This window comes from Tiliqua scincoides, chromosome 6, assembly GCF_035046505.1.
Source record: "Tiliqua scincoides isolate rTilSci1 chromosome 6, rTilSci1.hap2, whole genome shotgun sequence".
In the NCBI taxonomy this organism is placed as follows: Eukaryota; Metazoa; Chordata; class Lepidosauria; order Squamata; family Scincidae; genus Tiliqua; species Tiliqua scincoides.
Window position 1 is genome coordinate 31,099,130 of NC_089826.1, and position 12,554 is coordinate 31,111,683.

The window sequence follows — 12,554 nt, forward strand, 5'->3', positions numbered from 1 at the left end:
ATTGCAGGCAATGCAGCTCTGAAGTAAGGGAACAAACATTCCCTTACTTTGAGGAGGCTTCCGTGAGTGACGCCCAACTGCAGGATGCAGCACATGTCCCATTGGCACCGCTATGCCAGTGCTGGAAAGCACGGACATAAGTTAGGATTGTGCCCTTAATGTTTTAAGATCTGTGACTCCATTAAGCAATTGTAGGATGAGCAGAAAAGCAGTGGAGGTATGTATATTACACACTGAAGTGTATGCAGGGGAAACATATGTGTGTGGTACTGTTGTCAGACTTGCAGTCTCAACAGTTCTGTCATAAAATAGTCCGCTCATATATTTAAAACTTTGTTTCTATCTTTGCAGTTAGGTCTATTTGCTTCAGATTGTTGTCCTTTGACTTGTAGGCACAGTTGCGCAAGAGCACCCACGTGCATGCTGTAGGCTGTCAGTTTGTTGACAGGAAATTATTTTACATCAGTGTATGCCTGATTACTATTTTTGTGGTGTTGGGACGATGACATCAATGCTCACAGGTCAGATAGAGGGGAGAAAAATGCTGCTTGCCTGGCCGCTGTTTTGGAAATTGAACTGGAAGATTTTTGTCTCTGAATTATGATTGCGTCAAAAACCTGGGCAGCCTTAATTAGCCTTGCCTTCTTTAGTTTGAAATTCGTGCTGGGAAATCATGGGAAAATGGAAAAATGCATGCTTGGATGTCACCCTTCAGATTAACAGTTTATGCAGAGTTTAAAGTTCTGAGCACACATGCTGCTGACGCAGTTCTGGGGCAGCTGGTGGAGAAATCTCCTGCTATAAATGTCTGTCTCTCTGCATTTTTATAGGATATCCTGTTAAGCCAAAAGGGCTTGTTTACTTGTAGGAGTCATGCTAAATATGGTGTGTAATCTGACAGCTGAGTTCTACACATAAAGGCAAGCACAGCAGCTTGAGGCAACATGAAGGACTAAGATTTATACTGGTGTCAGTACTAGCTGCAGTCTTGCACAGCAAAGGAATGCTGTATAATTGCTTATCCAGGAAGAAACCAGATTATACGTGACATTCACAGAATATAGTTACAGAGAAATACAAGGAACACTTGTTTTAGTATTCCCAACTCGCAGCAATAGGACATTCACTTTTTAAAATAACTGTGTTTTTTTTGTTTAAGTTTCTGTAGTACAATATTTCTAGTCATTAGGTCAGTTTCAGTATGGAATTTTGACATGTGTGAGTGTCTGGACGCTAAATTCTGTGACTAAGTATTTGTATTCTCTTCTCTGTCCACCTGTTCCAAATTTTCAGCTCCACTTAACAACAGTTGTTCCAGGGAGCTTTTGAAACAAACTACATTCTTCCAGGATGCTCTTTGTAGTGGGTTATCCACGTTGATAACCTGCAGCTGAAAAAGTAAGGGTGTAATCCAGCCGAAGTTGATGACTTCATTCTCTGTTCCTTAGGAGAATGTAGACCTCTGATATCAGTGATAATTAAGAGTGCTTTATTTTGGCAGGATTGCGCTCTAAGATTTTATATGCAAAGTTTGCACTTACTAGACAAATTGTACTCTTATATTCATGCCTAAGCTTCATCTTCCACTGTGCTGTTCACTTTCCTGGTTTGATCCATGTGTATTCCATATGAAAAAAATTAGGGTATCCCAAAATTCTTGCACAAGAGCTTAGATTAAACCACACCAATAAGATTGCTGTAGTTAACATTTGTTCTGCAGGTAGACAGATGTAGTAGTATTTGTTGCTCTAGCACAGAATGAAGGGCTTAGTATTTTGCTTTGACTTAAAATGAAATGAGTATAATTGTACATAAGATTAGGTTGCCAGTGCTATTGTGGAAAGGATTCTCAAAATGGTATCAACATTAATCATACATAATATGCAAGTGTGATTACAGGAGCAATCTAGTTAAACTAGTAGTAATCTAGTTAAACCAAACCTAGTCAAACAAAAACAAAAAAAGAGAAATAAATTTAGACAGTATAAATAAATACCAAATTGCATTTTTGAACTCCTTTTTCAAATATTGTAAAACAAAATTACAAGCGCAAGAAGGCTTAGTTCTTAAACCTGAGATGAAATTTTCCAAACGTCTTTTTTTTTTTTTAGGTTTAACCTTTTTTCATAATTTCAAAACATCATACACGTGTACCATCTGGAGCAACAGATGTGCAATTAATGACTTTATACTTTAACAGGCCACTGCTCAATTTGGTGCTGTGTGATGGAGTTGGAAGAAATGAAACTAGTGAAAACGTGCAGGTCTTCATTTCACTTATTGTGTACTTTGTTCGCTGACTGGCTATGAGGCAGGAATTAAAGCATTGTCCAGTTAGTTACCTACTAATGACTAGTACTGCTGACGGATAGTTTTGGCTACTAGTTGCATGAGCAGCAACTTTAAGAAGAATCTCCACATTTGTCTTTTCCATGCAAAAATGAGTCTTACGGCACCTTGAAGACTAGCAGATTCATTGTAATGTCAACTTTCATGCACTGTAGTCCACTTCAGGAGACGCAAGACGATCTCAGCAGGCAGGTTTGTGTGTTCTTGCTCACTTATGTGCATGCAAGTGTATACACCCAAATGGGGGAGGGAATTTGAAACAGCTGAGTCAAACGCAAAAGGCCTGGTCTTGTAACAAACTTAAAATTATGTGATGTAAATAAGATGACAATTCTTAGCTGGTGATAACTACCTCAAAGCAGTGTTGATTTGATTAACTTGGTTATGTGCTTTTAAAAAACCCAGTTTCTGTTGAGACTTTAACGCTGTATCTACAATATCATATATTCACTCTTACCTAAGTAAGTTTAAAAGCTTTTACTTCTTTGTCGGCTATTTTGTGTTTTCAATTAGTTCTTCAAGTTCTGGGAATGTGGCAGACCGTGTCTTGGCACAGTTACTGACAGAAATGGATGGGATAGAACAACTAAAGGATGTGACCATTTTGGCAGCTACAAACCGACCAGATATGATAGACAAGGTAAGAGGCTACAGCTTGTGTTGCTATTTTTGTGAAAATTAGTTTTGGAGACCACTTGATTTTCTTTGTTTAGGCCACAATCAAGTCAGTAGCCACATTTTGTGTTAGTGTACTGGGTTAAAGAGGGCATATTGGACAGATTATATCACACTGTGGTGGTGGTTGTTCTGTGGTGGTGGTTGTTTTGTATAAAGCTCAATAAAAAACAAATGTTCTCTTATGTGGTTACTGCAGCAACTGTTACCCTGCACGTGCCCAATCTCGTCTGATCTTGGAAGCTAAGCAGGGTCAGGCCTGGTTAGTATTTGGATGGGAGACCGCCTGGGAATACTGGGTGCTGTAGGCTTATACCATAGTCTTTCGAGACTGAAGGTTGCCAATCAACCATGTGGTTAAACGTTCTGTATGTGGTTAAAATACAGGCATGTGCCACTTAACAACTGTTCGCTTAACGGCGCACTGCATATATGATGGTGGTCAAAGCACAATAAAGATGCTCTTAATGAGGCAATCACATCTCCCAAAACCTGTAGTAGAATGTATGTTTACACAGAGAGTCTCTTAATGCAAAGAAGAGGCAATCTATCTAAAGTAGCCTCTGCGGCCAGCTAATTTCTGACAGGGAGTGTCTGTTTACACAACAAAGGCAAATGATTGGACTGAATGTCACTTAATGACCTAATTGCATAACAGGGATCAGAGAACGTATCTCCTTTGTTAAGTTGTGCACACCTGTAATTTATCTTCCAGTTTGATTTTTTCCCCTTTCAAGTAAAGCTCATTGTATTTGGGAAAATTTCATGGACCGGTATATTTTTGTGGCAGATTTCCCTCCCCCGGCCATATAATATAAGAACTTGCCATGTAAATTGGAGCCATTGTTCCATGATCTATAACCAATGACAGGTAAAGATATGATGATTCCAACTTCGGCAGTGTCTTGTACTAAATGACACACCTGAAAGTGAAGTTGAGAAACTAACCTTAGGAATGTGAATCCACATGGTGAAAGTAATGAATCAGTCGCTCCAGGTTGTTTCTTCTCCAAAAGATCTTTAACACCACTCTTGACAAGGAATATGTTGCCCATTTCCCCTTATTCAGCATATGAATGTCATCTGCTTTTAAAAATCAGTCTGTTCCAAATCTATTTCTTTTCAATGTGGTGTTATCCCAGCGAGGAATAACTTTTTGTCTTTTCCAGAGATGCTTTTTGTATGTCTTATATACATTGAGTATTGAACTTCGAAATATGGAAAACTGATGTACAGATGAATGTCAGTAAACCCCCATGTGTTACTTTTGCAGCCTACTGAAATGCAGTTAATTGATGCTCTTGAATGTACCCGCATTTCAATGCTTACATAAAAAGAGTCCTCTTGAGTCTGGTTAAGGGTCTATCTAGTCCAGCTTCCTATATCTCACAGTGGCCCATCAGATGCATCTGGGAGCAGTCCAGATAACATGATCTCTGTATCTTGTTGCCACTCCTCTGCATCAGGCATTCAGAGAAAGGCTACTTCTAAAACCTGGAGATTCATCATGATTTGTAACTTGTGATGGACTTTCCCCGCACATATCTGTCCAATCTCCTTTTAACCGCTTCTAGGCCAGGTGCTATGCAACATGCATCTCACAACCCAAACATTATCAACTAATGCGTGTGTTGGTAGATGCATGTTGTGGTGGCACCTGGCCTAGATGCCTTCAAAAGGGGATTGAACATACAGTTTTATTTATTTAAAATGAGAGCCTAAATTTAAATATATAAAGTGTTATATTTATATGTTTACTAATTATCACAATTTTGGAGACATTGGCATGAAGTACAGAAGTATTATAATTTTGCTGTCCCTTGTATTTTTCTGTGAAGGAACCTATTCATATGTTTTGTTCCTATGTCCTAATGGATTATATATTCCATTATGCATGTGGTGGAAATATGTTTTAAATAGCAATTAAAGGGCACTAAAATGCATCATGGTTGCACATCAGTAATAATAATGGAAAACAAAGCTCTTAATATGCAGTTCGAGTTTTTTCCAGCATCTTTGGGAAACAGCAACTGGGATCAATAGTATAAATGCAAATTCTTGTATTCTGTATATGGGGATGAATAACTGAGCATTTGTACTTGCAAAACATGTACAAAAATATAAGGTATTTTTAAATCTGAAATGGAAAACAAACATGAAAATTTATTTTGGGTTTTGTTTTTTTTAAACGTTAAACATACTGTTTGAATGTTTGTCTTTTGGAATGGTACACCTGCTCACTTTGGCATCAGGAGCTCCCAATCACCTTGTTTTTACTTCCTAAGCAGGATACAATGGGCCTTCAGCATCCATGGGGGATCTGTTCCAGGACCCCTCATGGATAAAGAATTCAGCGGATAGTGAAATCTGGGAGGGGGGGCTCAGCAGACCAGACGTGCCTCTCAGAAGACTCTGGGAGGCCGTCTGGGGTTCAGGGAGGTTGCATGCGACCTCTGAGTGCTTCAGAAGGCCTCCTGGATGCAGCTGGAAGGCACTTTAAAAAAATGTAAATATTACTGGGCTAGATGGACCGGTGCACTGACTCTGTACACGTTAGTTTCAGATTAAGGGCCCAGTCCTGTTCTCTCCAACTTTCCAGTGCTAATGCAACTGCAATATAGCCCTGAGGTAAGGGAACAAACAGTCCCTTACCTTGAGGAGGCTGTTGTGATTGTCGTCGTCCCCCCCATCTCAGAAGAAAGCACATGCCCTATCAGCATGGTTGCATCAACTCTGGAAAGTTGGATAGGACTGGCCCTTAAGAATGCTTGTTGATATGATAATAATAATATAATAATTCAGTTTTATTAGCCCTTAATTTTGTCATATTTTTATGATATCCCTCCTCAGAACAGTGTACATGGTTTGCTGTCCATTTTGGTCATATGGGAATATTTTAAAAACTGATTAGAGACTGCAGTTTACTTGTTCACTGTAGTGAAAATGTGTATTGGTTCCTCCTTGAAGCATAGGACAAAATCATCCAGAATAGATTGATACAAATGTAAATGGATTGTGGCTTTATTAATTTAGTGTATTGGTTGTATTGGGAGAGTGAGGGAAGAAAATACTTCAGATACTTGAATGGAAAAAAGATTTTATTGATAATGCATTGGAATAGTAAATTCCAAGACTATACAGTATATGCTTTTCACATTTGTGAACGAAACTATCCTTCTGAGAAATTGTACTGTATGTCATATCACTGTATTTCAAAAAAATTTTTTTAAAGGAGTTGGTCTTGTCCTTATCCTACTAAGACTATTCTGCCTTTCAAGGAAGGAGAGGTACTTTTTGAACATTAGTTGAACCTTCTAATGCTACACAAAGGATTAAGCCTTCTAAGTAGTTTGCATCCTTCTTGTGGCTTTTGTCATCACTGGGAAACAAGGCCACCATAACCACACTTTCCTGGGAGCTTAAAATGTGGATCCTCTGAGAATCTCAATTTCTTAAGGGATAATTGGTCATCCTTGAATGTCCTGAAGTTTGGAAGCACTGTCAAATGTCACTGTGTCATCTGGTGGATTTCTGTTCTTCTCATAAGCAGGGGGGCATTTAGGAGATTGCAATACTTGGTGGCGGTGGCGGTGATGATGATGAAATTTATAAATTGTATTTTCCCTTCCTATCTGAGATTAGCCAAGATAGCTAAAAACACAATTGCTAAAAAACAGTATAGAATCAACTAATCATAAAGAACCATAGTAATACCACAGTGCTTAAAACATTTGGTTGAAAAAGTATTTTCATCTGGTGACAGAACACTGTGATGCAGCTTTGGCCCCTACTGATAGTTTAAATTGTAGGCAGTCAGTGGAAGCCTTTGTCTGTTTGAACACCATGTTTATTCTACTCTATGAAACCTATCTAGGTACAGGTCCCACTTCAAAAAGTATTTGTTGTTGTCTTCCTGCCTACAAGAAGAACAGAATTTTATTGGGTAGAATTTTCTTTTTGGGCTTGCCATAATCAATAATTCCTCCAGCTTCTATTTGTGATGGCAGGCTAGAACAGAAGAAGCTGTTACAACCCCAGGGAACTGCATGATTGTTTCACAACAGGAAGTAAGATGTGTAGCTGAGGAATTGGATTGTTTTAGCTCCTGCTGGGCGAGATCTGAGTGTCAAATGCATTAGCTCAGATATGTAGAGCATAAGGGCTGAGAATGAAGTGATAGGTTTGTAGTCTGGGAAGGCACCCTGGAGTTTCTGACAGCCTTATTCTTCCTTATCACAGCAGTGTGCAGCAGTTGCATCCTCAAGTGCCCTATTTGCATGAGAATGACAGGATGTGATTGGACAAATGAAGATTAATGAGAAGTGGTGATGTCAGTATGGTGTATTGTCCTTAGATTGATGGTGCTTTATATTTCATCACTACTGAGAAGCTTTGGCATAGCATAAAGTAGAAACTGGTGGAAAACCTGGTAAATGAAATATCTGAGAGAAGTTTAGATCTACTTTTCATTAAAAACAACAACTCTCTTCATCCCAAATTAATCAGGTGGCATCTATTCCTGCACATGGAACAATTAGCAAGGATATAATCCATGCAAGTTTAGATATTTTTTTGTCTCTAATTCCCATAAATTATTCACACTCTGAACTTGTCACACATTTATTTGTTTTGTGTCCACAAAATTGCTGTGGGACCAGCATAGGTGATTCTGTGCGCACTTATAGTACCATTGTCACAGGATTTTCCCACAGCATGTTGTACATGCTGTTTTGGACAATTCTTCCTCTGGGTCTGTTCTGGTAGTGACTGAACCAGGAGCTGGAGAAATGTCTGTTTTGCCGCTCCCTTAAGTGATAAAGTTGCCTTATCAGTTGCATTAAGTTGATTGAAAGAAGTTATCATTTTTTAATTATTATACATTTTGATTTCTAGACCTAGGTTTGCTATTAGTCCTGAAATGTGTTTCATCTGTTAGGAAAAAAAGTTACAACTTCTTTACCCCAAGGGATAGTTATGGTAGTATCTTAATTGCTGCTGGTTGATTTCTTATCTCTGTTTTTGAAGTACTAACCATTTTGTGGTTAAACCCTCTATCCAAAGAGTCTAATAATATTTAGGCTTGAAGTAATCTTTTCCTGATACACTTTATACTTGACAATGAGTGACAATACTTTTTCTTTCCACTTGGTGAACGAAACGGTACAATTTATGCCTATTTGCATTTCTTATCCCTGACCAATACAGGCACAGTAAATTTCAGTGCAAATGGCAAATTTTCATGGCTATTACATATGCATACAGTACAGACTCTGGGCCACTAGATGGAAGCAGGAGAAGAAGCTTCCAATGCCTTATATGTAAAAATGTCCATAAAACTTCAGTGAACTCCATTAACTGTAACAAATAGGTTTCTAAGGGCCCAATCCTATTCAACTTTCCAGCACCAGTACTGCCATGCCAGTGGGGTATGTGCTGCATTCTGCAATTGGGGGGGGGGGCAGTCACAGAGGTCTCTTCAAGGTAAGGGAAGGAAGTGATAGATTTGTTTCCTTATTTCACAGCTGCATCAACACTGGAAAGTTGGATAGGATTGGGCCCTATATTCATTGCTTAAGCAACAAGAATTTTAGAAGAAAATCCAGTTATTGTATACCTTTTGTAATAGTATCAAAACTGCCTTGTATGCTCTCTTTAGAAGCGTTTCACAGGAGGGAAATTAAATTTTAAAACCCCTACTTGAAAAAGTTCTATTTGATTTCACTTGGTATTAAAAGTTTCATATAGATGTTTCAGTGGGTTCTGATATGACATTCAAAAATGTGAATGCTTGTTGTCTGAGTTTTGTGTTAATTAAAAGTAGCTTGTTTTTGTTGAAAATAAAAAGTGAGTGATTTTGGCAGAATCAATAACAAGATTTTAAGTTCTAGCCTCCAGCCAAAAACAAAAACAAAAAAAAAAACACTCTTGTGAAACTTCAAAGTTCTGTCCTTTTGGAGGCTTATGAAAGAAATTCAAATATCCAAGTTTATTGGTTTTTTTGGAAAAGGGAAAGTGGGAGAGAGTCCTGTACACAAGTTATCATCTGGCAGCATGCTGAGTTTTCATAAATCAGGTAATCTGAAGCTATAAACATGTTCAGAATTCAGTTTGTCTGGAACAATTGATGGTTATTGTTGCTCATTTATCTCTCTGTATTCCTATTCCAGAATTTTCTGTCTTCTATATGATTGATTGGTGAATATATGATGTTAAGAGGTCTTGCTAGTGGGTCAGCTTGAAAAAAGTTAACAAAGAGCACCAAAGACACTTCCCATAATGTACTTTCTTGCCATGAGAGTGGCCCTCATAAGTGACTCTAATTATTCAAATAGCATCCAAAAAGATAGTTACAGCTATACTGACTCTATACAGTACAGCTGTACTCTATACAGCTATACAGCACTCAGTTCTCGTCATACTTAAATGTGTTCCATAAGTAGATAATGAAACTTTTTCATTCTTTTAGACACGAGCAGCTTTTTATAAAAGCAAAGCATGAAATGAAGCAGTGTAGAAAGGATTTCTGAGTGCTTATCAGTTTAGGGCTCTGATTGCACTTGAAGTGATATAACTAAAGATATTCTTTTGGGACTTTTTTCTGTGAGTAGTTGTCTTATGAAATGTCTGACAGTTGGAAGCTGGATGTAGAAATAAAAGGAAAAAAGTTTTCTTTAATTTTGATTAAACTGGAGTTGAGGATAATTTCATGATGACATCAGAATGTCCGATTTGAACATTTGCTCTTTTGTATCTGCCTGCATTTTGTTGCATTACTTTGGTTTCTTCATATTAATTTCTACCAATTTGTGCACAGCTTCAATAAGGGCACAATCCTAACGAGGTCTACCCAGAAGTAAGTCGTATTTTGTTCAATGGGGCTTAGTCTCTGGAAAGTGTGGTTAGGATTGCAGCCTAAGTGTTATACAGACAGGGCCAGCCTGTCCATAAGGCTGTTGTCTAAAGTAGTAGATTAGCAGGAGGTGCCTGTCTCAGGGAGTGAATGTTTTTGCCTTTAGAGCTTCAACTCATAGTAACTATGCCTTTTCAGCTCTGTCTGTCTTGGTTCGTGTTGTGGTACTGGTTAAGGGTGTGCTCTTAGGACCTGGAAAAATTCTACACCTGCCCTATAATGGATGCTCAACTTGAATGGCTCCTTCTGATTTGAAGTGCTTTGAGTGTTTTGGAATATTAGTCTAAGGATTTTAAAACGGGGGAAGTCATTTTAAAGTGTGTCTGTGTGCATCACAATTTCCGACAGTCAGGAGAAAGAGCACTACATCATTTATTCCAGTTGCAGTGTGGTTTTCTTGAAATGGCAGAGGAGGTAAATGTGAAATATATAATATGTTTTTTAAAAGCTCTAATGATCGTGCGTATCAGGATGTTTGTTTCATGCTTTAAAAAGAGTAGCAAATATTTTTAACTTTCTTCCTTGGGTTGTTTATCAGACTTGCTTTACATGACACATGATTGTTGAAGTACTTTATTTTAAAGCAGGGGTATCCAAAGTTTTTGGCAGGAGGGCCGCATCGTCTCTCTGACACTGTGTCGGGGGCCAGGGGAAAAAAAGAATTAATTTTCATTTAAAATTTGAATAAATTTACATACGTTTACATAAATGAATATATTAAAGATGAACTTATATGAATGAGTGAAGGTCTGGCCTATAAAAGAACTTGCACAAAGCAAGGCTGGCCTTTCCTTTTCTGCCACTACTGCATCACAGATGTGAAACAGCAACCAGTGGAGGGAGCCCTCATCCCACAGCTCACGCAAGAGGTCAAACAGTTGCCCTCACGCTGAGAGCAGTTGCATCGGGCCAGTGTGGGCTCCAAAAAATCACTAGAGGGCCAGAGGCTCATTGAAGTCTGGGAGCTCCCTGAGGGCCGCATTGAGAGGCCTCAAGGGCCGCAAGTGGCATATATTCCAAGTGTGCATTTTTATTAATTATAATCAGTTTAAGGATTCAATGCTGGTTTCACATCCTTATTTTAACTGTGGTTTGTAAATCACAACTAGGCAACAGCACCAGGTTTGGATGGTGCATCAATTAGTTGTTAAACCAGGTTGTTGATTTTGGGACTCTACGCCAGAGTGGAGGAAGGGCAAAAAGGAGCATGAAGGCTTGGGGGACATCAATCTTTGTTCCAGTATCATGGTTTATTGGGTTGTCTGAACTGGCCTAATTTCATTGAGGGTCCAAGGCTCTCTGAAATTAAACTTTTCTTGCACAAACATATAAAATCCAATAAAGAAAGGGGTAAGGCAAGGTTCCAAGGAGAATGAATGCCATTGCAGAGAAGGCCTTTTCTTGTATCGGCACTGTTCACTGTTTTGATGGGGAGATGACGACCATGGAGCCAGGGCTTCTGCGGTTGGCCTAAATGCACAACCACGTTCATACTGGAGAAGTGTGTGCATGTCAGGGGCAGATCCAAGGGGGGGCCATGGGTGCAAGCCCCCCCAACTGTTGTGCCAGTGGAAGGCCACCTGCCAGGATGGGGAGCAGCCCAAGCACAGCTGGGAGGCCAGGTCTACCCTGCAGGTAGATCTGGGCTCCAAGTCCAGGCAGGAGCCCTGGTCTACCCGCCCAGCAAACCTCGGCCACAGAGGCCAGTAGATCTGGGCTTCAGGTCTAGGCAGGAGCCCAAGTCTACTTACCCTGCAAACTTTGGCCACAAATGTACCTGTCTGGTTGACAGGGCCTTGGGCTCTGGAATTAAGGTAGTGCTCATGGCACCCCCAAACACAAACAGTGGATCCCCCCTTGGTCCGTATGTGTGTAAAATATGTATGTATAAAATAATATGGGGCTAGTTAAGATTGATTTAAAGCAAAGTAAGTATGCTGGGAGCAAATAAATATTTTAGGTTTTATAGCAGTAAACCATTATTTATGGAAACATCATTCTGGATCTTCCAGTTTATAAGATTACGTCTTTAAGGAGCTTTTAAGTGCATGGGGGGGGGGGGTATCTCACTGAACTCTATCAGTACTTTGTTTTTGACATGAACAACCTTTGCCTCTGGTGTGTTCCTTATTTATTGGTTGTATGCTGACATTCACAAAGGTGTGTGAATTATTGCCAATGTAATTTTAAAGTTTTTTTTTTAAAAAAATACACACATACACACAAGAATGAACGAGAGTAAATAAATATCCAGGTGTGCAGAAGTGATTTCTGCTTCCAACCCTTCAATTGTCAGGGTAGAGAGAGGGTGGTAAATCAGCCTTGAGGCTGCTGAGTTGTTGGTGGTTTTTTTCCCCCCTCTCCCAGCTCTTGGTGACAGTTGAAGAGCTCAGTGACTTTTAAACTTAAGATTTATTACTTGCTTGACAAAACAAGGTGGGAGAAGAACTTGCTGGGCTACATTTTTTAGCTTTCACAGCTATACTGTGAGGCTGGGATGAATGACTTTTCCTTTGGCCATACGTGGATAATTGCTTATGCTGTAGCTTGTTTATTATTTTAATTATTAATTTTATTTCAGTTAGGATAGAATGTAAGTATGCCTTTTTTACTGCAGGTT

At 39.1% G+C, this 12,554-nt stretch overlaps 1 protein-coding gene and 1 pseudogene across 3 annotated transcripts in view; both read left to right on the forward strand.

Moving 5' to 3' along the window:
• Window positions 1-12,554, forward strand: part of AFG2A (AFG2 AAA ATPase homolog A) — a 209,324-nt gene that overhangs the window by 59,713 nt on the left and 137,057 nt on the right. For all 3 annotated transcript variants that reach the window (XM_066632442.1, XM_066632441.1, XM_066632443.1), the window contains one exon: window positions 2,863-2,989. In XM_066632442.1, coding sequence (XP_066488539.1) covers window positions 2,863-2,989 — 127 coding nt within the window. The remainder of the gene's footprint in view (window positions 1-2,862; window positions 2,990-12,554) is intronic.
• LOC136656407 (5S ribosomal RNA) lies at window positions 3,216-3,335 on the forward strand (annotated as a pseudogene).